The sequence below is a fragment of the Exophiala bonariae genome (assembly GCF_035927105.1).
Source record: "Exophiala bonariae strain CCFEE 5792 chromosome Unknown scaffold_1, whole genome shotgun sequence".
NCBI classification, from domain to species: Eukaryota; Fungi; Ascomycota; class Eurotiomycetes; order Chaetothyriales; family Herpotrichiellaceae; genus Exophiala; species Exophiala bonariae.
The window spans coordinates 683,197-705,642 of record NW_027042476.1 but is presented as its reverse complement, the minus strand read 5'-3'; the positions used below and the strand labels follow the sequence as shown (position 1 = coordinate 705,642).

At 49.9% G+C, this 22,446-nt stretch overlaps 9 protein-coding genes across 9 annotated transcripts; 3 read left to right on the top strand and 6 right to left on the bottom strand.

Moving 5' to 3' along the window:
* Positions 1-996: 996 nt before the first annotated feature.
* Positions 997-2,518, top strand: LTR84_000252 (uncharacterized protein; the record flags this gene model as incomplete). Its single annotated transcript, XM_064843883.1, has 2 exons — positions 997-1,057; positions 1,122-2,518. The coding sequence occupies 2 exons, from the start codon at positions 997-999 to the stop codon at positions 2,516-2,518; spliced, it is 1,458 nt and encodes a 485-aa protein (XP_064711743.1).
* Positions 2,519-2,848: 330 nt separating this feature from the next.
* On the top strand, positions 2,849-3,910 carry LTR84_000251 (uncharacterized protein; the record flags this gene model as incomplete). The annotated part of the gene is made up of 2 exons (XM_064843882.1): positions 2,849-3,421; positions 3,515-3,910. The coding sequence occupies 2 exons, from the start codon at positions 2,849-2,851 to the stop codon at positions 3,908-3,910; spliced, it is 969 nt and encodes a 322-aa protein (XP_064711742.1).
* Positions 3,911-4,859: 949 nt separating this feature from the next.
* On the bottom strand, positions 4,860-6,251 carry LTR84_000250 (uncharacterized protein; the record flags this gene model as incomplete). Its single annotated transcript, XM_064843881.1, has 1 exon — positions 4,860-6,251. One exon carries the CDS (start codon positions 6,249-6,251, stop codon positions 4,860-4,862), a length of 1,392 nt encoding a protein of 463 aa, XP_064711741.1.
* Positions 6,252-7,101: 850 nt separating this feature from the next.
* On the bottom strand, positions 7,102-9,093 carry LTR84_000249 (uncharacterized protein; the record flags this gene model as incomplete). The annotated part of the gene is made up of 1 exon (XM_064843880.1): positions 7,102-9,093. The coding sequence occupies one exon, from the start codon at positions 9,091-9,093 to the stop codon at positions 7,102-7,104; it is 1,992 nt and encodes a 663-aa protein (XP_064711740.1).
* Positions 9,094-9,973: 880 nt separating this feature from the next.
* LTR84_000248 (uncharacterized protein) lies at positions 9,974-10,783 on the bottom strand (the record flags this gene model as incomplete). Its single annotated transcript, XM_064843879.1, has 1 exon — positions 9,974-10,783. The coding sequence occupies one exon, from the start codon at positions 10,781-10,783 to the stop codon at positions 9,974-9,976; it is 810 nt and encodes a 269-aa protein (XP_064711739.1).
* A 1,743-nt stretch (positions 10,784-12,526) lies between these two features.
* On the bottom strand, positions 12,527-14,273 carry LTR84_000247 (uncharacterized protein; the record flags this gene model as incomplete). Its single annotated transcript, XM_064843878.1, has 2 exons — positions 12,527-13,249; positions 13,299-14,273. The coding sequence occupies 2 exons, from the start codon at positions 14,271-14,273 to the stop codon at positions 12,527-12,529; spliced, it is 1,698 nt and encodes a 565-aa protein (XP_064711738.1).
* Positions 14,274-14,658: 385 nt separating this feature from the next.
* Positions 14,659-16,305, bottom strand: LTR84_000246 (uncharacterized protein; the record flags this gene model as incomplete). The annotated part of the gene is made up of 7 exons (XM_064843877.1): positions 14,659-14,860; positions 14,913-15,057; positions 15,106-15,253; positions 15,307-15,566; positions 15,623-15,668; positions 15,723-15,972; positions 16,052-16,305. 7 exons carry the CDS (start codon positions 16,303-16,305, stop codon positions 14,659-14,661), a joined length of 1,305 nt encoding a protein of 434 aa, XP_064711737.1.
* Positions 16,306-17,236: 931 nt separating this feature from the next.
* LTR84_000245 (uncharacterized protein) lies at positions 17,237-18,725 on the top strand (the record flags this gene model as incomplete). The annotated part of the gene is made up of 2 exons (XM_064843876.1): positions 17,237-17,353; positions 17,406-18,725. The coding sequence occupies 2 exons, from the start codon at positions 17,237-17,239 to the stop codon at positions 18,723-18,725; spliced, it is 1,437 nt and encodes a 478-aa protein (XP_064711736.1).
* Positions 18,726-19,408: 683 nt separating this feature from the next.
* LTR84_000244 (uncharacterized protein) lies at positions 19,409-22,264 on the bottom strand (the record flags this gene model as incomplete). Its single annotated transcript, XM_064843875.1, has 4 exons — positions 19,409-20,626; positions 20,697-21,415; positions 21,501-21,780; positions 21,839-22,264. The coding sequence occupies 4 exons, from the start codon at positions 22,262-22,264 to the stop codon at positions 19,409-19,411; spliced, it is 2,643 nt and encodes an 880-aa protein (XP_064711735.1).
* Positions 22,265-22,446: the final 182 nt, after the last annotated feature.

Below are 22,446 nucleotides of genomic sequence, written 5' to 3'. Positions count from 1 at the left end.
TTTCATCAGAACTCATTGAATTAGCATTCTCAATTTCACCTTTTATATTATACCACTTTTTAGACCAGCTGACTCGCCTGACCTTTGACAGAATATTCGGACATTTATTGCCGCATTCGAGCTGAAAGAATGAAATTCCAGAAGCCATGCAGCACACTCGGAGCCAGTATTGTTCTCGATACTTGCAGCTCTAGTATGTGCGCGCAAAGGCGCAGGGGCTTGCGAACTTCCTATCATGGTAGTCTGTTGTAAACCTCCCGTCATTGCAGTGAGTCAGTCGTGTGCCATGCAACAAATATCCATAGCCCCAATGTTAGGAGTTAGTTGGATCTGGGATTAGGTATCGACCACTGAGCTGTTCCAAAATAGGCATTAAATCACCGGTGCTGGTGCCGAGCCGGGAGCGCGGAGAGTGGGTTCCAATTTCCTGGTGCAGAGCGGTTTCATGATCATTCTCAAGTTATTCCCAACATCCAACTAAAGCTTTTAGATAAGCCACGATCATGCCGAATTGTGCAGAAGTCGCCCAGCGCAGAACTCAAAATGTTTCTGAAAATCTACAAAAATCAATCTGCCCGGTATAGTACATGAGAGGCATCTCCACAAGGCTGTAGATATCCAAAGTGGTAGGTGCGGGACTTGACGTAGATTCAATCTGCAAAATCATCCATTCTGCCCCTGCGTGCGTCATCTAAGATGGCGTTGACCCAGACTGGAATGATCTGTCCGGCTGCAAGACATGCCGTTAATTCATCCAGGAAGGGGCTAAATGAAGCGGCAACATGATCATATTGATCGCGCTCACTGGGCCGGAGACTCCTCATTTTATCCTGCCCAAGCTCAAGGCGCCTCTCGAAAGACACCGGCCTGCCGAAGCAATTGGAATAAATCCGCGTCTATGGGCTCTGTGTTCTAGAGATGTCTCAGTCTCAAAGCATGGTCGGACCTGGATCGATCTTCTGCCTAGATCACGATCAGTAAAGCATAAAGGAGAATATGAAGAAAATGTTTGGTAAAGCCGTGCGGGATGACACTGAGAACTATCTACGTGCCGCAAGTCAGTCCATCATGCTCTTATTCGCAAATTCTAGGACCAGTCAGCTAACATAACCTTCTGTCAGGCCCAAATGAGCGTCGTTGCATCGCACGCGACTATCTTGACTTCTATCGCGGCCTAGCTGTGGGTGGCACCTATGACTTCAGCGACGGATCAAATCTGTCATGCCCCTCTACATACACTCGTGGCCTTCAGAAGTGCATCGAAAGACATCCGCAATTGAGTGTCGTCACAATCAACGCGGAAAGCAATTCGCCATATTTTGAACATTACCCCAAGGTTGATCTCGAGCAGCATCTGCAACATCTGGATAAGTGCAAGAAAGATGGAGATGAAGATAAAGCGATCCAAAATGCTTTGCCAGGTATCCTTGATACCAAGTTGCTGCCTAGCATCCCTGCATGGAAAGTCTTCATACTCCCTCTGTCTGAGAAAAGATGCTTCATTGCGTTCTTTTATTCCCATACCCTGGGCGATGGCATGTCAGGTTTGGCTTTCCACCAAACCCTGTTGAGTGGTCTCGAGGTATCCCATATCGAGAACGAATTACCTCCCAGTACTAGATCCAAAGATATAGGTCCAGCTTCAGACACGCCCAGGAATTTGCCAATCACATGGCCGTTCTTTCTGAGGACGCTGTTGGGCATTTTCCTTCCGAAACCGCTTCTATCAATCCTGGGTCTTGAAGCTTTGAATAACGCTGTGACGAGTGCCACCTGGACCGGATCGCCAGTATTTTACAATGCTGAGAAGCATACAACTGGTGTACGGACGATAACGATTGACGGAACGATTGTTAGTCGGGTTTTGCGAGTCTCTCGAAGTCACGGTGTCAAGCTTACAGGACTTCTGCACCAACTCATCGTCGGTGCGTTGTCTGAGTTCCTGCCTCAATCAGCCGACATAAGCCAGTTTGTAGCACAAACATCCTTGAGTCTTCGTGGAGCTCTCAACATCTCAGGAGACAAGATAGGAAACTTCATTTCTGCAGACACAGCGACATTGCCCAAAAACAACAAGATGAGATGCGAAGCAGAAGCAAAGGTCAACTGGTCATCAGCAAAAGCAATTACAGAACGATTGGCGGCTGTTTCCAAAGACCTTCGCAACCACCCCATCGGCTTACTTCCATACGTGAGTGATATGCGATCGTGGACCCTGTCTAAAGTCGGTGGAAGTCGGGACTGTTCCTATGAAGTTAGCAACCTCACCAGCTTCAGGCCCGTCTCTCCTGGAGGAAGGGCTACGATTGTCAAGATGGTATTCTGCCAACCTGCCAGTGTGACAGGTGCACCATTGAGTTTCAATGTGGTGAGCGTGGCTAATGGCCCACTCAGCATAGCTGTAAGTTGGCAGCTTGGGGCTTTGGGATTTGATGCCGGTGAAGACGAGAGGGAAATTGTCGAGATTGTTTGTCGGAAGATTGAACTGGGATTCAGACATTTGGCGTCGACCTCATAGACTTGCCCTTCGATACTCGCATTGAGGACAATAGTGATCCTTAACACCGATTGAGACTAGTATATCCACTAATATTGCTTTAGAGTCTTGGCATAGTTCGTCATAGTGGACTAAGGCTGTTTGGTGACTTCCTTCTGGTATGAAACAATTGTTGCGCGGTGAGAGCTTCACATTCCCCCTCCATTCACCATAAGACCCATCGATTTCTAACACTTTCTCTGTCCTTTGTTCATTCCAAAAACCCAGATTGAATCACAGTAACATCCAAAAGTCTTACATTACCCCTAGAGAACTCTTCAGAAAATCCCCGAAATTTATCCCACCCCCACCATGTCTGTGGATCGTAAGAACAAACCCTCTGCGATTCCCCTCTCCCCTTCTCTCGCCCAACCTGTTGTCGACCTGAGCGACAATGTCCTCACCGCACGACTCCCCACGGGCGACTCAGTGACGGTCTACCTCTATGGCGCCACCGTCACCTCGTGGAAGACGAACAACGGCCAAGAGCAGCTGTTCCTCTCCAGTGCCGCTGTCCTGGACGGCTCCAAGCCTATTCGAGGTGGCATCCCACTGGTTTTCCCCGTCTTCGGCCCTCCTCCCAAATCCCACGCTACAGGAAACCTTCCGCAGCACGGCTTCGCCCGGAACAGCTATTGGGAGTTCTTAGGAAAGAGCAGCAGCGAGAGTCTGGGCGGCAAGTCTGATGACAGTGTCAAGTTGGACTTTGGCCTCAGCAGTGATTTCCTTGATGAGGCAACCAAGAAGAAGTGGCCTTATGATTTCGGACTTGTCTACAGTGTCACACTGGAGAAGGGCAAGTTGGAGACATCGCTGCATGTCCAGAACAAAGGAAACCAGGCATTTGAATTCCAGGCACTTTTCCACACATATCTGGCTGTCAAGGTTAGTTGCCAAAGAGTTGTTGAAGCGAGTCCCATGATTTCTCATCGGACTCCACGAACGAGACCACAAAACTGATCCTTCTAAATATCACAGGACATCAGCAAAACCGCCGTGAGAGGACTTGACGAATCCCCGTACGTCGACAAAGTTCGCAATGCGGAGACCTTCACCGAATCCTCCTCCTCCCTAGCCTTCACCGGAGAGACCGACCGCGTCTACACACCACCAACCAGCAAGGACGATGCCGGTCTGGTACCACTTGTAGTCACCGAAGATGGCGCAGACAGCTTCCTCGTCTCTCGTGAAGCGTTGCCAGACGTGACGGTGTGGAACGGCTGGGAGGACAAGATCAAAGGCATGGGTGACTTCGAACCCAAAGACGGCTGGCAGCGATACTTGTGCATAGAGCCTGGTACGGTCAGTTCGTGGACAAAACTCGAGGCCGGCGATGCTTGGCAGGGCGGTGCTACGTGGGAGAGTAAGTTGTAAGGACTTTACCTCCGCGGTGACATGAGAGAAGCCGAGCAATGCATATTGGAGGTGTGTTGAAGCAGGTTTTCGGGAATTTACTTGAAGCATGATGACATGAGCATGGGACGGCTGGGGGTTATCGGAAGGTTCGAGAGGAAATCATGGAGAGAAAAGCAGCCAGGAATTGGCGGACTCGATATATGCCACGGGATGAGTCGAACCCTTCAGACACATGGCTGTGGGCCAGATATGCTACGCTAACTAGCAAGCGACGAAGTCAGACTGAACCAAGCATTCAAAAAGGCCAAAAATGTGACCACAGATAGAACACAATTATCAATCGCAGAGTTGAGAATCCTTTCTATCCATTTTCGTGTCTTGTTTCCAACACGACTATGAACAAATGTAAATACACACAGTAGCATTTCGCTTGAAAGTGAATAACGTGGGCTTCATTATTGTAACATTATGTGCATGCAGGGGCCGTACTATGTGTGGAAGGGGGGTTGATGAGAAAGGGACAGGGCGGAATAACAGGACGACTCGCGCGGACACGATCGAGTCGTGGTAGCCAAAGCGTCGAGAGCGTTCGGTTCCTGTGGTGATTATTGTGTAATGAGCCGTGTGGGAGTTTCTGTAGTGCTCAGTGCACGTTCGACGATGGGGCGATGTAGGGCTTCGTGAGCTTGAGCGACTCGAAGCTGACCTTTGGGCACTGAGGAGGCTCCGAGGCCACTGAGGAGGCTCCGAGGCCACTGAGCCGTCATGGCCGACATACGTGAGCTGAGTTGAGCCGAGCTGATTTGGACTGAGCCTCGAGCGAGTGAGGAAAAGTGAGGCGAGATGCTGTCGTGATCTCGATTTCCATGTGCTGCGTCATACACGTCGGTGGGCATGGATGGTACCAGAAGAGCCCAGGAGGTATGAGCGAGTACATGGTCAGGAGATGGTCTCAAGCTCGTGCTCATCACCGTTGCTGCTCACTCTGCCCAACAGCAGGAGCAGCACCTTCCTCACTATTCGTGGTCAAACTCCGCACCGACGACCCCGAGCTGCCCCTCCCCAACGCCAGCAAACCCTCTTCATAAATCCGCTGCTCGTCCCGCCGCTGATAGAGATAATAGCTCGTGACGATCGCGATCGGCAGCGCGACTATCACACGTCGCACTTTGGCGTTCGTCTTGCGATACAGCGGTGTCTTTCTGATTTCGTCATGGGACATTGGTGGTGCCTTGTTTGGATCGCCCCGTAAGGACGGGTCGGTCGGCGGAGGCCTGCTTCGTCGAATGCCTCCTGGGCCGGTGCTTCTGGCGGCTCGCTGCGTGGATTGCTGTTGCTGTTCTTGCTGCTGTTGGTGTCGGGAAGCCAGTGCCGCGGTCGTGCTGTATGGGAGTGTGTATTTTGGGCGGGTTGCTGTGAAGAGTGGGTTGGTGGTGAGAAGCTTGCTTGGGAAAGATGACGAGGGTGCTGCAGATTTTGTTTCGATCCTGGATGCCTCTCGTGGTGAGTTCGTCTCGGACGTACTTGGCGGCTGCTTGAGCTCGGCTTCAGCTAGTATCGAATCTAATATTTGTTGTGCTGTTATGGTCGGCTCTAAGGATTCGGGGCTGATTTCACCCTGTTCAGCCTTTCTACCCGATGCTTGTTGTAAAGTAGTCGCACTCTTCTTCAGCCCTCCGGGGGAAGTCTTCGCGAAAGCGCGAGCTTGCTGCAGGATTTCTGAAACTGGCTCTGTCTTCGACTCCGACGGTGGGAGACTCGTAGCAGATTGACTTTCCGGCGCAGTTGAAATTCGCTGTGGCTGTTGCTTCTTGGCCTGTATCACCAGCTTCGTGGTTGATGATGCTGCTGTGGCTTTAGCTGGAGATGCAGCCTTATTGACAGCAGTGGATTTTGATTTTGTCGCAACGGCTTGAACATTCGGCTCTTCCACAGGCTCAACCTTGGGTGACTTTGTCCGCGAACTTGAGGATTGTAATCTCTCCTCAACTATAGCAGCAGCAGCAGCAGCAGCAGCAGTGGCGGGCGTTGAACTTTTCAAGACCCTCTTTCTCGTCGTAGTCGACGCGGCCACTGCTGGTTTACTCGCACTCACAGCTGCACTCTTCCCGGTCTCATCGTTCAATTTCTTACTCGCAGTCGCCGTAGACGTTGACGACTTCTTGGCCGCAGGTATAGCTGCATCCTCACCACTAAGAGCAGCAGACTTCCTCCGAGTCTTCTCCTGCTGTTGCAAGGGACTCGCGGCCACGGGGTCAACCTCCACAATGACATTGCTACTATTGTCGGTAGACGACAACACGGCTTTCTTAGCCGGCCGACCCCGTTTCTTGACGGTCACTGCTTCAACTGCGGACATTTCTTCTTTGACCGTCGTCGTCGTCGACAACTTTTCGTTATATCAAATGTGGCGATTGTGGCTTAATCTTGCAAAAAGTCGTGGTCACCAAAAAACGCGTCCAATTCTCACGTCTCGTGGTGTCATCTAAACTTAACCTGTTCAGTTTGTTGGATGATCGACGCGTCGGAGATGATGAGGGGGCGACCACGAATTTGGAGAAAATACTGACACCCAAACAGAGAAACAGGCACACCTCAAAAAAATCAATTGATCGAGGTCCAATTTCACGCATGTGGGGCGATCCAGGGCACGCCAGGGTTTCCGGTCTTGCTGTGTTTTTTTCAGGGGTCATCTTTGATGGTTCTTGGGAAATCAAGCCACTCGTCGAGAAGGACTCGAGACGTGCTAAATACGTTGTCCCTGTGGCATGACGATGCTGTTGATGAGCGATGGGCGACCCTGGCCCAATCGTGAGGACACTGTTATCAAGGGTTGATACAATTAATGTCTACGATACATGTATGGAGATGTCAAACAGAGGAATATTACTCTATCAACGACGATTATTCACCCAGGGCCTCGCTAATGCCCATTACCGGATATTCTCAACTACCTAAGTTAGGTTTTAATCGCGCACCGAAAGCAAGGCCTAGACAGGCCCTTCTATGCATAACCAAACCGCCCTCGTGCCCCAATTGACCGAATGCATAAAGGTAGTAGTTAGTATACATATGCAACCCCCGTCATGCTTTTCCAGTCATTCGCAGATTGTTCTGCTTTGCCTGCTGCGCACACATCGCTATGCTTGTTCATTCTAGAATACAAGGCAAGTAGTAAGGAAATGTTGTTCCACTCTTCTCCGAGAAGATCAGTTGATCCGAGATTTCTTCGATGCTCTGCTTCCACCGCGTCTTCTGTCTTCAATGTTGATAATGGTTCCTGGCCCAGGAGACTCTCCCAAGAGCCCTCTGAGATCAATGCGTGGCCGTGATCCCTTTCCTCCAATTGATGCACGCCCTTGCCCTTGACGTGAGCTCTCGCCATTGCCTAGTCCGTTGGTTGATGTTTGGGACGGCAATAACATGCCAAAGCCATGGCGAGAACGAGGCGCTTCTTCATTTTCGTACGATGACGTGGTCATCCTGCGGCCAAAACTTCTCGCTTGACTGTGCATGTGCGCTTCTTCTTGTTGAGACTCAACCTCCATAACCAGATCATGAATCTGATCAAAAGTCATGTTAAAACTCCATCTGATGCCCATCATCCCTGCTCTCTTGCGTATATCGCTCAGTGCGAGGTGATCTTTTCGCAATCGATCCTCATAGCTCGACTTTGCAGGTACCGACAAGAACCCTGATACAGGACTATGCGCTGCTAAAGTATTTCCATTCAAGTGAGCTGAGAGAGGCATAGATGATCGCTTCCGTTTGAATGCCGCGTTCTCTGGTGTAGAGAATGAATTCGACATTGACATTGTGGCGTTGTTTGAGAAAAACTCTTTCACTCGTTCTGCTTCTCCAACCTTGAGAATTGTGTTGACTGGGGCTGCAAGAAAGTCCAATTCTGGCGTTGGCGAGGAGGGCAATTGAATAGGTGCGAATTGCGTACCATCAGATAGTGGATTTGGTTCTAGAGCACGTTGAAGGTCAACCGAATTGGTTCGACTGCTTAGTGCATCCTGATTGTTGTGACACTGACACACTTGAGGCACGTATGTTCGCCAATCTTGATCACTACCAGGTAAGATCTCTGCATCATCATCGTCATTGGAGTCTGGCATCATAAGAGCTATTTGTGCCATTGCTAACAAGCGAGATGATGGCGAAAGACACGATAATAAGCAGGATGGTGGAAGTTCTTTGGCCAGCGCGGTAGTGATGATAGGAACTTGCGTCTTTGATTTGGTAGGACTGACTTTCTGCTGATGGGTAGAGTTTCGAGTTCGCCGAGGAGAATGTTTCGCCAGCTTCGAGTTTCTGCTAGCGTTGGCCGTCTTTCCTTTGCCACTTTTTGCGAGACGAGGAACTTTCAAAATGACTATCAACGATTGCTTCGCTGACGGCGGATCTCCAATTTCTTTGTTCTTAGGGCTCGCCGAATCAGTGCTGGTGGAAGATACCGAATAACGTAGTTTGGATGGCACTTTTGCTCCAGAGTAAGATACTCTGGCTGATTTGCGAGGAGGTTCCTCATGAACATCATGAACATCGGATGCAGGGCGTTTGGTAGTGGTTGGTGATGTCTCAAGAATCTTGGCTGTGGGTTTCCTCTCACGACGAGAATGCCTTCGCGAAGGTGATTGGGCAGTTGGAGTGGTGAGTGGACCACCATCCGCTCCCTCACCATTGATAAATGTCGTCGGATTATCATTCATCGGATGTGCTGGAGTTTCCGGGATTTCGATCTCGAGATCTGGCTCCACAGTGTTGATGATAGCAGTTCGAGGCGATGGAGGAGTGCTAGGTTGAGCATCTTCTTGATCCTCAGGCTTCCTAGGCGGTGAACCTCCAATGACGATAGTGTCAAGCAGTTGAGATGGCGAGGTAGATTCCTCAGAAATAGCTTGAGCCTTTGCAGTTGGTTTTCTCAAACGACCAGATGCTCGTCGCTTTCCAGGCTCGGGGCTTGGTTTGCTTGAGGTGGTTGATCTGGCCTTGATTGGGGCGGGTGTCACGGTTTGGGGCAAGGCCATGTCCACGTAATCATCCGGGTCACTGACTGAGGTCGAAAACCCGGTAGAGATACGACTCTCTTGAGTCGACAAGGTTGGAGATGGAGTTGCAGAACTGTGAGTCGAATTGATTGTCGAAACTAAAGTTGAGGGCACCTTCAACAGGTCGCGAGCAGTGGTGAGCCGCATGGAAGGCGTTCCCGGAAGCTGAAGGAAGGATCTCAATGACATAGCCGTTTGGCCAGCAGTTCGATTCACCAACACGTCGAAAACGAGGTAATCGACGTAAACAAAAGACAGTGTCAACCGCCGAAGAGCTGGATAACACTGCTGATGTTCAGTCTGATGAGGTGGAGAGTGTTGTTAACAGCTTCTTGCCAACGAAAAGCGGACAGGCGATGTGGGCTTCCGAAAACGGTTAGTGCCCCATCCACTTTTTGCTTTGCCTCGCCACCCTTGTTCTCTTCCTCCTCTTAACCCTGGGCTTTTCGCTTGGACTTTCACGGTGGAAGAATGTCAGACCTGCATTGCCATCAAAACACATCATCCAGAACCAAAGATCAATCATTACACTCTATACATGCCTCTGTATATTTGGGCTTTCTCTCCAAGCGTCTCCATTCGGTCGCAGCTGCAGGCTGAACAAAGAGTTTGCTTCAAAGTAAGCTGCGTCTCGCAATTACAAATGAACAAAGAAGTCAACAAAGACAGCTCATCTCATGCTGTTAGTAGATAGAGACGTGTCGCTTCGACTGGCTATGATTGTATTGCTGTAGTGAAGATAAATCTGGCCGACGCTATTCATGACTTTTCAGTAGGAAGGGTAGAGCTGCCAGAGCTTCATTACGGCCACCAATACAATAGACGAAGGAAAGTGCCACATCAATTGATGTATTTCTGTACTCGTGCAGGTTGTCTATCCGTATCTGACTATACTACACTTGTGCTCCGCCGGCAACCAGCACAAGTCTCATTGCATCTCTATTGTCTATTGAGAAATTCTCCTCTACTCGCCATACTCGACCCAAACTCAACTCGAGTATCGAGTGCACCTGTGATCTGCTGACGCTCAATCAGTCTGTAAGACAACTGGTCCTCCTTGACCCTGTAGCTCTTCTCTAAGGTCGTCCAATCTCTGTTTTTGTCGTCCATGCTCATCGAAATTTGTATCCGCTAACCATGCCTCAAATGCACGACGCACCACCGGCCACTCTGTATCAATAATAGAAAACCACGCAGTATCACGGCTGCGACTTTTGTAGATCATATGCTGTCTGAATATCCCTTCGAACGTGAAACCAAATCGCAATGCAGCTCGTTTCGAAGGACCATTGAGATTGTCGCACTTCCATTCATATCGACGATAACCCAAGTCAACGAAAACATGTTTCGCCAACAGATACATGGCCTCTGTGGCTGCTTTGGTGCGCTGCAGTAAGGGCGAGAACATGATGTTTCCAACTTCGACGGATCGAGATTTCGTATCTATACGCATTAATGTCGCGTAACCAATGGCCTTTTGTGTCTCGGTATTGATGATGGCGAAGAACAAAGGATCATCAGACTTCGACTTGGCGAGTATAGCTTCCTCGAACTCTGCTCTGGACACATAGGGCCCATCTCCCATATACGTCCAGAGCGAACGCTTTTCCTCGCCGCCAACAGCATCAAACAGATCCGCAGCGTGATCGTGACCCAGAGGAACAAGCGTCACACTGCTTCCAGACAACACCGCGTGCAAGGGCCTAGGAGCTGGCTCTGGAGAAACTGGCGGTCCCGTCGGCTGTGGCTGCGGTACTGCTGCTGCATTAGAAGGAAAAAGGAACGATTTACTGATCGTCAATGACTTGCCTTCCTGTATGATCTCATTTTTACTCATTGTTGCCAGGACTAATTCTACTCACTGCTCTTGGCGAAGCTGACTGTACTGCTGGAAAATTGGAGAGTCCGGACCGATTGAGGGAATGGCTATCTCGATGTCATGCAGCCAGCTATCATAGACTGGAGGATAATGATAACAAGGGACGGCGGAATGAGAAGTTAAGATTCTTGATACATTGTCCCAGCAGTGTGGGGTCGCGTCAAAGGACGATGAGTCAATATCTAGCACCGTATGATTTTCGCACTTGTGCTCGAGAGAATAGCGTGGATCTTCAGCGGGCGGTTGTGCCCGGGAGTAGCAGGATCGCGTGCTCCAATGGTTGTGTCATGGGCATCAATCCAAGCACTTTCGGGTTCGGCCCGCCATTTTGGGTGATCAATAGAGCAACCCGTAGCCCCAAGTCTGGTTAAGTCTCGGCGGTTCTAATGCCTGCGAGTCCTCCTAACTTCCTTCTATAGCCATCTAATAGATGGGTACCGTCGTTAGCCTCCAGCGCTGTCTCGGGCGCAGCCTCTCCCTAACTAGCGGACGATCCTATTAAGAACTGGTTCAAATGGTAAAGGCTCATTGAAGAGCAAAGTTGGCAGAAACCGAGCTATCTTTGATGTCTCAACTGGTGACCTAGTACCACGATTGAACATCGATTTTATACATCATTATTATCTACCACGACGCCTTTTCTAGTGTTCACGTTGCCTATTTGCTTCCTGGTAGGTCGATGTTGTGCGTGCCCAGATTTGTCTATGCTCATGCTTTTATGGTGTATGTACCTAGGAATAAGATCGTCGAACTTCACGAGTCCATATGGATAGCAAGCCCACATTCATGTCTTCGAACAAACCCTGAGTCGGAAGTGAGAATTCCCACAGTTTTCAATGGTATTGTCCATTTGATAAACCTCCCCTGATTACCTTACCTTTGACATCTGACCAACGACGAGGCCATTGTCAGCCAGTCGCTTGCCATCGAGCCCGAGCAAGGTTCAGCGCCCCCTCACCACTACAGCGGATTGTAGTGGGTTTTGGAAGTCAAGAAGTCAACGCATACCGCGTGGTATCAATGAAGTGGTCATACATGATCATACAAATATCAATGAAATATTCGGCTCACCAGAAGAGGGTTATCCAAAACAGGACTTTCATTAATATCCCCATGTAGGTGATAAAATGCTGTTGATAACGGTGCGAAGCTCACCGAGGTACAGTCACCTCATTAGAGGATGCTCGCACTGCTGGGAACTATATGACAAGACTTGCTGGTTTTTTGACGGTGGAGAAGCTCACCGTGTCAATGTACGTAATGTACATGAAGCGAGTACGTAGTCAAAATAAAAGATGGGGTGCTGTTGTTAACGGTGGGGAGCTCACCGAGGTACGGTCACCTCATTAGAGGATGCTCGCACTGCTGGGAACTATATGACAAGACTTGCTGGTTTTTGGACGGTGCGGAAGCTCACCGTGTTAATGTACGCAACGTACATGAACCAAGTACGTCGTCAAAAGGGATTGAGTGCTGTTGTTAACGGTGCTAGAGCATCACCAAATTGTGTACGATGCATGTCCGTGATGATCACGAATGCATGTTATCTGGGAAATCTGCCGGTCTGAAGTCCCGAGGGATAGATGTTCGAAGAATTGCTGACGGAGCCCTTCGGCCTTACTTTGGTTCATGGGGGCCCAAGCGAAGGGACTGTTGTTGAAGCCAGCTTCGTGGGAGCTCGCCTGTACTTTGGTGCCGATTTTAGGCGTTTTGAGAATGTTCTTCCTTTCTAAGTCCGGTCACAGTCTCAGTGTGGGTTTCCGAGAGCTTGTGAGTTCGAATGAAAATGCTCGCCACGATGCTGAGGAAACTGAGAGCCGTAAACATGATGAACATGTTTCTGATACTCCACGAGAAGGCCAATTTGACCGCGAGTTCTTGAGCTGCTGGTAGGGTTTGACCAACCATGACGTTCGCACCTGCATTCTTCCCGGAGAGTTCTTCCAATACAGTTCCTGAAAGACCTGCGTCTCTTAAGAAAGGCTGGCGTAGGTCCATGCTTTGCTGGAAGACAATGCCACCAACTATGACACCAAGTGAAAGTGCCATGCTTCGAACAAAGCTCTGTGTGGAAGTGGCAGTTCCAACGTCGTTCTGTGAAACGCCCTGTTGAATCGCAAGTAGAGGTGGTTCAAATAGGAGGCCGGACCCGATACCTTCGATGATCTCAAAGGCAATGATAGCCCCGATCGATGTATCAGGGTTAAGCATGATGTAGAGACCATTTCCAAGGGTCATGAGAACGGTGCCTAACCACATAGGTGGCCGATATTGTCCGGTTCGATGTATGAAGATCCCGTTCAAAACACCGGTACCTGCTGTGGCCACAATTAATGGCACGAGTAATACACCTGAGCGAAGTGGTGAAGCCTCTTTCACGCTCTGGAAGTAGAGGGGTAAATAGTATTCTGCGGCAATAAAGACCTTGAAAAAGTCAGATAATGACCAGAACGAGGATCGGAAAATCACTTACCAGCCCATGGAAGAAGGTAACAATAAGAGTTGCAATGTTCCTCGATCCAAACAGCGACAGCGGAATGACAGGGTATTTCGCAAGTTTGCGTTCGCTATAGATGAAAACGAAGATCATGAGAGAGCCGAAAACGAGCAGGCAAATAACCTTGGCCGAGCCCCAAGGATAGATGGCGCCACCCAAGTCAAGTCCTAGTAGTAGCATGACCACGATTCCCACGATCGAGATACATCCAAACCAGTCAATCGCCTTAACACCCTCATATACAGGTGTTCGAGGATTGTGAACATTAAGAAAGAAGAAGATCAAGACAAATGCGGTTCCGGCAATGGGCAGGTTGCACCAAAAGCACCAACGCCAATTGAAAGTCGCGAAAGCGCCGCCGAGCAGTGGCCCAACAGCTCCACTGAGAGCCCAGACACCTTCACAAAATCCGAGCCAAAGGCTTCGTTCGCGCACACTGAAAAGATCAGATATGGCAACACTAACCATACAGATCAAGCCACCTCCGGCAGCACCTTGAATTGCACGACCGACAATCAGCATCTGCATATTCACCGCTGCAGCACAAACCACTGAGCTGGCAAAAAAGACAGCGATTGCAACAAGGAAGATCGGCTTTCGGCCCCAAATGTCGGATAACTTGACCCATATCGGCGCAGCGGCAGCATTGGCAATAAGATATGCACCACCGATCCAGATGTAGCCAGCGGCAGATTTCAAATCGGCGGTGATGATCGGTACAGCTGTTGCGACGATGGTGGCATCTAGGGCGGCAACAAAGAGTGAAAGGTAGAGAGCAGTCAATATCATCGCCGTGCGAAATTTACTCCGAGGTCGGCTCTGTTCTTCCTGCATGGTTTCTCCCGCCATAGTGACATCTTTGATGCCTTCAATGTCAACATCTTGGGCTATCTGGGAGCTAGGACCAATGACATCGAGCTCCAGTGGAGCTTTTGAGTCGACAATTGTCATCTGCTAAGAAGACCCTAACGACAATTACAGTAATGGTAATGATATGCGCGTCGAGGACTATAGACAGTATGTAGAGGGTGAAAGGTGGGAAGGAGATGGAGAAGGACGGTGAGGAAATGGAAAATGTTTATGTTGTCTGCCTGAGGTTGGAGTTTGTCCGGCGCCCTCTGACGCTGACACATAGGACTCGGTGCTCGGCCCTCGCGCTTGGCAACGAAGTAGCCGGAACAATTTAATTTCCATCAGAAGGCTTAATAATACTAGCAAATTAGAACCCAAGTGCAATTATGGAGATAGGGCGGGAAGGGCATGCTTCTGCATTCGTAGAGGTACATAGTTTTCTATAGAATATTCGGCGGTCTATCAAGTCTATTTCGCGATGCGATCAGTGAACACCATTCGTGCTGGTTTCACCTATCAGATACTCGTCCCACACCTTTTCAATATCGTTGTGGTAAATCCAGGGAAGGAATTTCTCTCCACCAAACGAGGAGACTCTGATCTTCAATTTGGCCTCGAAGCTTTGATCCTCACTACTTTGCTGTGCCGATTGCGTTTTGTCTTTCTGACCATCAAGGTATTCGTACCTAAACCCGGTTTAGTCTCGTGAACAACAAGAAGTCCAGATGCATCACTCACATCCTCAGGTAATAGGGCGATCGAATCGCATCAAAGACCTGGAGAGCCTTTGCAAGCCCCTTGGGGGCACCGCGGGTATGCTCAATGGCTCGAGCCAGGACCCAACCATCTTCCAACGCAAAAGCAGCACCAGATCCAAATGCACCTGGTGTCGGTTAGTCGAGGAACATCGCCCGAATGTGATTCCACCGACCTGATAGGGGATGACTGGCATCTCCAAGAAGGACGACTTTGTCCCAACCATGAAGGGTTTCTAAACGAGGTCCGGCGAATGCCGCAAACTCCTTCCAGTTTCCCTCAGGGACTCTGGAAAGTGCTTCTCGCACTCTCGGGTCATAGTCCTTCGCCACAGTCAGCATGCATTCAAAGCACATCTTGTGCTGCGAGTACTCACAGTGAAATGTGAAACTACTCTCTCATTGGTGGCCGGTACTCCCCAACTGAAGCGCTTGGTAGTATCAGTGGCTGGGTCAACTAAATTTCGGCAGGAGATCTCGAATTGTCGTTCCTCTTCACCAAGTTCGTTTTTGTCGTCAACAGGAGAGAAGTAGACGTGACCTGCAGTTCCAAACCACCAAGAAGTTCCTGCATAGACCTCGGGCCCAATATCCTTGACGCTAGTTATGGGAATGAGCGTGCGCCATATTGTTGTGCCTGCAAAATCCAATAATGTCAGTTCGATGCTGATGTCCATTGAACTTGCAACCCACCTGTGAATTTGATTGTGTGATCGGGAAAAATGCTGTCTCTAACAACCTATAACAGTATCAGGACGGTGACGACCTTGGACCACGGAAGTCGTGGACCTACAGAGCGTATGCCATCTGCGCCAACAACAAGATCCACTGTTGTATATGTACCATCCTGAAAGTTGACCTTCACGCCTCCATTGAAGATATCTTCAATAGATGCAACCCCCTTGTTCAGATGGATGACTCCTTCAGGTACAGTCGACACCAGCCCTGATTGAAGTCGTGTTCTTCGAACTCGACGAGGCTGGTATTGGAGAGGAAACGAGGATTCGCCAGTACCACCCACGACGTTGCCGTTCAATCCATTTCTGTCATAAGGTTAAGCAGGAATCGAGGGATTGAATTTAGTGGCAAGATGGCCTCAAGAGCCGCGCTGACAAAACCTACCGATGAGTGACAGAATTCTTCAAGTGCCCCGTGATCTTGTCGGCAGCGCCCAAGAGCTCAAGGACTTTCCAGCCATTATATCCTATTCTAATACCTGCGCCGACCTCTCGAAGCACCTGAGCCTTCTCATAGATGTCAACTTGCACATTTGGAAGGGCAGATAAAGCGATTGCAGCACCAAGGCCCGCCGGGCCACCGCCTATGATGGCAACACGAAGGGCCTTAGGCTCGGGAGGGAGTTTCTGGGCGACCATTTTTATTCTGTACCGAGAAATGCCAAAAATCTAGAAGTTCAGAACTTTATATATATGCTTATCAAGCCGCAGATACTTGTATTAGCCATATCTTCTGGGTAAGGGCCACATATCAGGAGACATCCATAAGTAGACAATGGCGTGCTTTGAAGAGCCTATCGCGAACTCTTGCAATGGCGAAATTCGATTTGGGGATATCGGGACCCATCCCGTGTCCAGCCAGTGATCATCTGAATCATGGGCAGCATTAATTCAAGGAAGAAATAATAGATAGAAGGTCACCGTGCCTGTGTGGTCCTTTTGTTTAAAAAAAACCATCGAGGTGTAGGGAGCACTGAATTGATGCTTTAAAAGGGGGCCTTGGCCACGTTCGAGGCTGCATTTCCATGTGCTGAATTTTGAACTGAGAAAGCTACCCCCACGTGACTCTGGCCACCTACTCGGCAGAACGTATTGCCGTCATCGTGTCTATAAAACTGCAGCGTGTTGGGTGAAGTTTACTGAGATGTTTTGAACATCATTTTTGTGGCCTTATGTACTTCCAGATATTGAGCTGAGGAGGTCCGGAATTGCACGTCGGAATTCTCTCCAGGAGGAACTGTTTTCAGCCAGCAAACAAGAGCCCGCGACTCTGTAAGACTGAACCCAAAGGCGGCGAGACGGCCAAGGTGAAAAGGCAATTCAGCCGGCCAGCCGTGGTTTTTCCGGGCCTCGGCTTCTTTCTGTTCACGTCTGACCTTTTCGCAATGCCGATATTGATATCTCATCAAGCACGCATCCAATTCTCATGAATCTCTGTGACACCTCATTCTTTTCTACGGAATCTCAGACTTGATTGCTGATTTAAACACACGTTCCGACCTTCTTCAGCACCGTTTTCGTACTTGCATCTTTGTCTCTCATTCTTCCAAGTGCCGTCACAACCATCACAATGGCGGACGCCCTGTGTGGTCCGTCGAACCCGCTCCAGAACCTTCAGAAACATACACAGGTCGATCGCACCCTTCAGCAAGACCGCTTAGTCGGTGCGCGACAACAGTTCAATCAGGTAAGGGCTTCTCAATTGACCGACTACAACAACGTGACTGACATTCGGGCAGAGTTTCCGCACAGCAGACCCCCGCGCTGGTTCGCTTGATGCTGACTTTCACGCTTTCGAAAATGGCATCCCAAACCAATTCCAATTCCAGCAGCCTCCTGAATTCGCCAATGCCTTTCCTACTTTCCGCCCGACGAATCAGCCTAACCTGAACATGAATGGTTGGGCATCAGAATTTCAGAAATTGAGTATGCATGAACAACCAGTGCCTGCGCAACAGTTCCGTCAGGAGGCTCCCTTGGTCAGATCTATGGCAGGAGAATGGCATACCGAGTTCATGCGCCAGCGGTCGAGTGCAAGCACACCAATTTCTCAGGGAAAGCAAGCAGTACAACAACCACAGATGAACAATTTCCAGATGGCGTCACCTATGTCCATGGGTGGGCTCTCGCAACCAACGTACGGACAATTTAATGGAATGTATCAAGGCGCAGCGTTCCAACAGCACTATCAACCTCCAATGGCGACAATGGAGCAGCAACCGCAACAAACCAATGCGGCCATGGAAGCTGCATTCGCCGACGCGTTCTCTCAACTCGAAAAGCTAGATCAGGAGGAGAAATTGAAAGTCACCGCGGCCGAAACCCCAGCCCTCCAGCAACAAGAAGATTTGATTGTGCCGGTGGAGAGCTCTAAAATCGGCGCAGATTCTATTCAGTACCGAGAATGGAAGGATCGGTCTGTGGATCAGGATACGCGTGATGCGGATGAACTGGCCCGAACGGCCGGGCAACTCTTGACCTCAGTGCAACACGACACCAGTGACAAGTTCCAAAACTCGAATTTCCTCGAATTAATGCGCCGCATCCGTGACCGTGAAGTGGAAGTGCAGAACAACGACCTGATGAACGTCTCTACGGGCGAAGCCGCTGCAGTCCACAATGGCGACACCGAACCAAACGGACTCTTCGTGAATGGGACCTTCACATCGTCTCAAATTCCAGGGAGTTCTCAGCAACAGCACGCTTCCAACGATAATGCAGCACAAAACAACGCTTCCTCATCACACTTCGCGTTCCCGGACATGGACGTCGTGTATGCTCCCGCTGCCGACGATCTAGAAGCATCCACGGAAGAACGACAGCAACAACAACCACCGGCGTATTGGGCCACTGGCCAACAACACACTCACGCACCATACACGACATACAGTTTCGACGAGGACCAGCAGCAGCAGCAGCCTCTCCATCCAGGTGGCAAATACTACCCCGACCAGAGCCCGAGTCTTCCACGCGCGACGCCGGAGATGAGTGGTGGGATCAGCGCGAGTGACTTCGATTATGTCGATGAGAGCGGCAATCTCGCCAGGCGCTTTCGATAGATTGCTTTACTATGCTTGACTCAAATACATCCACGGCTGGGATTCACCTGCTCCCGCGATGATTTGGCTAGAGACTGGAATTCTACGTGCGGTGATCTCAGCAAGCGAGCGTGGGGTCGTTGGTGTTGTTCTAGAAACCCTTTGCATCCAGACTAGGCTTTGGAGGACGCTCACTGTGCATGAGCTGCTTATTTGGACAGGGGGGAGCATACGACAAGGGACCATGATGCTGATATTATTAGTATATTCTAGGGAGAGGGACAGGGACCAAAAAAACTCGAATGAGAACAGACATGCTATCGGGCACTGCTGTGTCTGTATTTCTGTCTGTGTGGGATATCATGATAAATCAGGAGAAATGAATGACATGACCACAGTGATTGATATCTGTTCTCATTTGCGATGTCTAGTTAGCACTCGCGCTACCAGCCTGAGGTTTGATGATCAGCAAGTAGTTGTTACTTCGCCCCCATCGATGAGCAACCTGTGCCTGGGTTCTTCCACTCGCCTCATTCATCTGCAATGATCCAATGTCCTATCTCTCGAACGAGTGTGCCAGCCAGCCAGCTCATCATTGATCCCATTCCATCCAACTCCAAATTGAGATCACCAAAGTGCTGTAGGCGAGCACAACCACCTCCAGTAGCCCTTCCATGGCAAGTCGCATCGGTCAACCCGTCCACCTAGCACCAAAAGACAAACGGACCCCTCTCGAGCCCTTTATTGCTGTTGTCACCCGCCACATCCGCCTGGTGCTGTTCCTGTTGCTGAGCAGCCACCACCCCATCACCATTTCCATCCCCTGCCGCACCAGCACCATTCTCGCCATCGACAACCATCGCATCGCCCTCATCTCCACCACCACTATGCGCAATCCCACCGCTAGTCCCATCCCCACCACCAGCAGCGGCAGCATCGACAGTGACAGCGACAGCATGCTCCACAACATCGACGGGAAAGCCCTCACAATCCAGCTCCTTGCCGGGCCCAACACCATGCATGCCACAGCGCCACCAGCGGCCCATCATGATCTTGCCACCGGGGAGCAGCACGCCCTCGTACGCGTACGCGTACTCCATGTCGTTCCAATCCAGTGCGTAGTTGGACCGGAATTTGTCTTCCATGGCTTCGATGCTGGCCCGTGTCATGCTGTTTTGCGGCGTGCTGCAGCGCCAGCTTGGATTGGACAGGAGTTTCTCGTGTAGGTGCGCTTGTAGTTGGCGGTCGGCTTCAACGGGGTCGAATGCTGGAGCGGTGGAGGGCCCGGGTTGCTGGATGGTGGGATTGGTGGGATTGGTGTTGGAAGCCACAGTGTTTGTCGTGCTATTTGGAGCCGTGGTTGGATTGGCGCTGGTGTTTGTTCCGTTTGGGTTGTTGGTAACTTGGTTATTGCCGCTGGTCGAGTTGGGTACTGCAGGCTGAGCGCCTCCGTGCAAGTTCAGTTGCATTGAGATTAGTGGGCCAAAGGGGTCTCCGTAGTTCTCCTCTGCATATTCGAGCACCTGGATGAGGTAGCGCTTGGTAGGTTTGTACATGACCATGACGATTCTATTCCAGCCTGGGATCGATGAGTCTTCGGATCCATCTCCATCAGCGCCCTTCTGCTCTCGCTGTAGTTTCGTAGGCTGGCTTTCGATAGGATGGATGACACCACGAAGTCGGAGGGACAGGAATGGATGGTATTTAGGTAGCTTGGGAACTGTAAGTGTCGGTTGAAACCCACCCATCCTGTTGTTGATCGCCTCTAAGTCGATAAAGTTCGCAAAACCTTGGATCACGGTGCATTTGTTCTTTGGATCGTCGACATTTGGTATCGTGCTATCAAATGCGGGTATGCAGCTGAAAATCGGTGGCCAGAAGCCGTCGGCGAGGTTGTTCTGACTGGTAGAGAAGTCGAGTTTCTGTAGAGCAGCATGTTGTGTTAGCTTCACTGAACATTGGGTATGGGATCTTTCCTCAGAATAAACCCACCATCGGATCCACGGAAGTCCAATCTTCAGCACAAGTTTGTCTCTCCTCCATATCACGGATTGTCTTTGGCCACGGATTGAGACAGCTATAATGACCATACCACTCCGAGCTAATGGGGAAATGCTCGCTGTTTAATGGTATCTCCCATTTCTTGGGTGTGATGCCCATTGTAGTGAGCGACTTCACCATTTTGGCATAGGTATCTTCACCAATCCAGCGTGAAGTCAGCTGGGAGAAACCACGAGTGTCATCAATGAAATGACGATGCCAGAAGTTTCGGATATGTAGAAGAGCGTGCATGTCGAGCTCGAATTGAGACTCGGGGGTTTCTGGAACTCGGTCTTTGAGATTTGGGAATTTTTTCCGTTTCAACCATGGGTCGGAATGCTTTTTGTCCTCTTTCGCTGGCTCAATGCGTCGGTATAGCGTGTTGAATATTTGGTTCCAATTGTAGACTCGGAGAAGATTATAGTTTGTTCTTGAGGAGTCTACGGTATGTGCCATTTTCGAGGCCGGCGAGAGCAATAGATGCGAGAGACAGACCTGGAGGGCATCGAAAAGGGGGTGCGGTTGACCAAACTTGTTGCGACGATCGCTGGGAAACAGAGCAGTTGAAAGAAATGTAAGCATCCATGGTGAGTTCTGTGGGGATTCAAATGCTGCAAGATTTCGTGAAGTCAATGGTGTTGGGAGGTGCCTTTGTGGTGGTAGATATGATTCTGAGAAGTGAGAAATAAGTCATCTACGCACCCTCCAAAAATGCGAAGAGGTGAGTGATCAAGGATTGAGGCTGATGATGCTTACCAACGACCATATCCCTCAGTACATCCATCTGAATCTTCAGTCTCTCATCATCAGGTTTGGTAAAGGCGACGAATTGAGACAAGACAAAACGCCGAGCCTGGTATGCGAAGGCATATTCTTCTTGATTCTCTAACAACGGGAAGTCATACAAGGACAGAAAGCGCTTCTTCCAGACCGCCGATTCTGGTGGAACAAGAGCGCGTGATAGGGTGGTGCAGGAAGAAGCAAGGCTGATAAAGTCTCGATCATCTTTCACATAGAAAGCGATTTTGTTGAGAATCTGTCAGAGTGTCAGACGATGGTGAGAGTGATTCGAGATAATGATGGTATCTATTCACCTCGTTGGGGATGAGCTCCAGTGGACTGTAAAGAGTTCTGCAGAACTTGACCCTCTTCCGCACAGGAAATTTGTTGTCTTCGATGTCATCATTGCTGCTGTCGGTATGGGATGCTGAAGCATCGCTATCCTTGTCCGCATAAACTGGACGCTGACGCTTCCTGGAAGATGGCGTAGACTGTGCGTTCCCCATTCTGATAGTCTGTGCAGGGGGAGGAGTCTTGATGGTACGTGAAGAGGGAAAGCGGTTGATAGTCTTTGTGTAGGGAGGACTCTTGATTGCCATATTAGAAAAGTTGGCACCTAGGTCAAAGTCATGGTCGTCAAAATCAGACGGTGGATCACTAAGTTCCGACTCATCAGTTGGGATAAAGGGAGTGAGGGCGCGGAAGAGTTGATTTGTGTAAGAAAATGGTTTTGAGGCCATGGTGGACGACAGCAGGGGCGAAATCAACAGTTACGATAATTGCCCATACGCTGTTGGTTGTGTAGCTGAAAGGAATCTGCCAGCGATAGAAGACTTACTGTTGAAGATTATATGTGTGAAGAGGCAGGAAATTCCAGTAGATCCAGTCGTCAAAGCAAACGCTAGGCAAAGGAGTGAAGGGC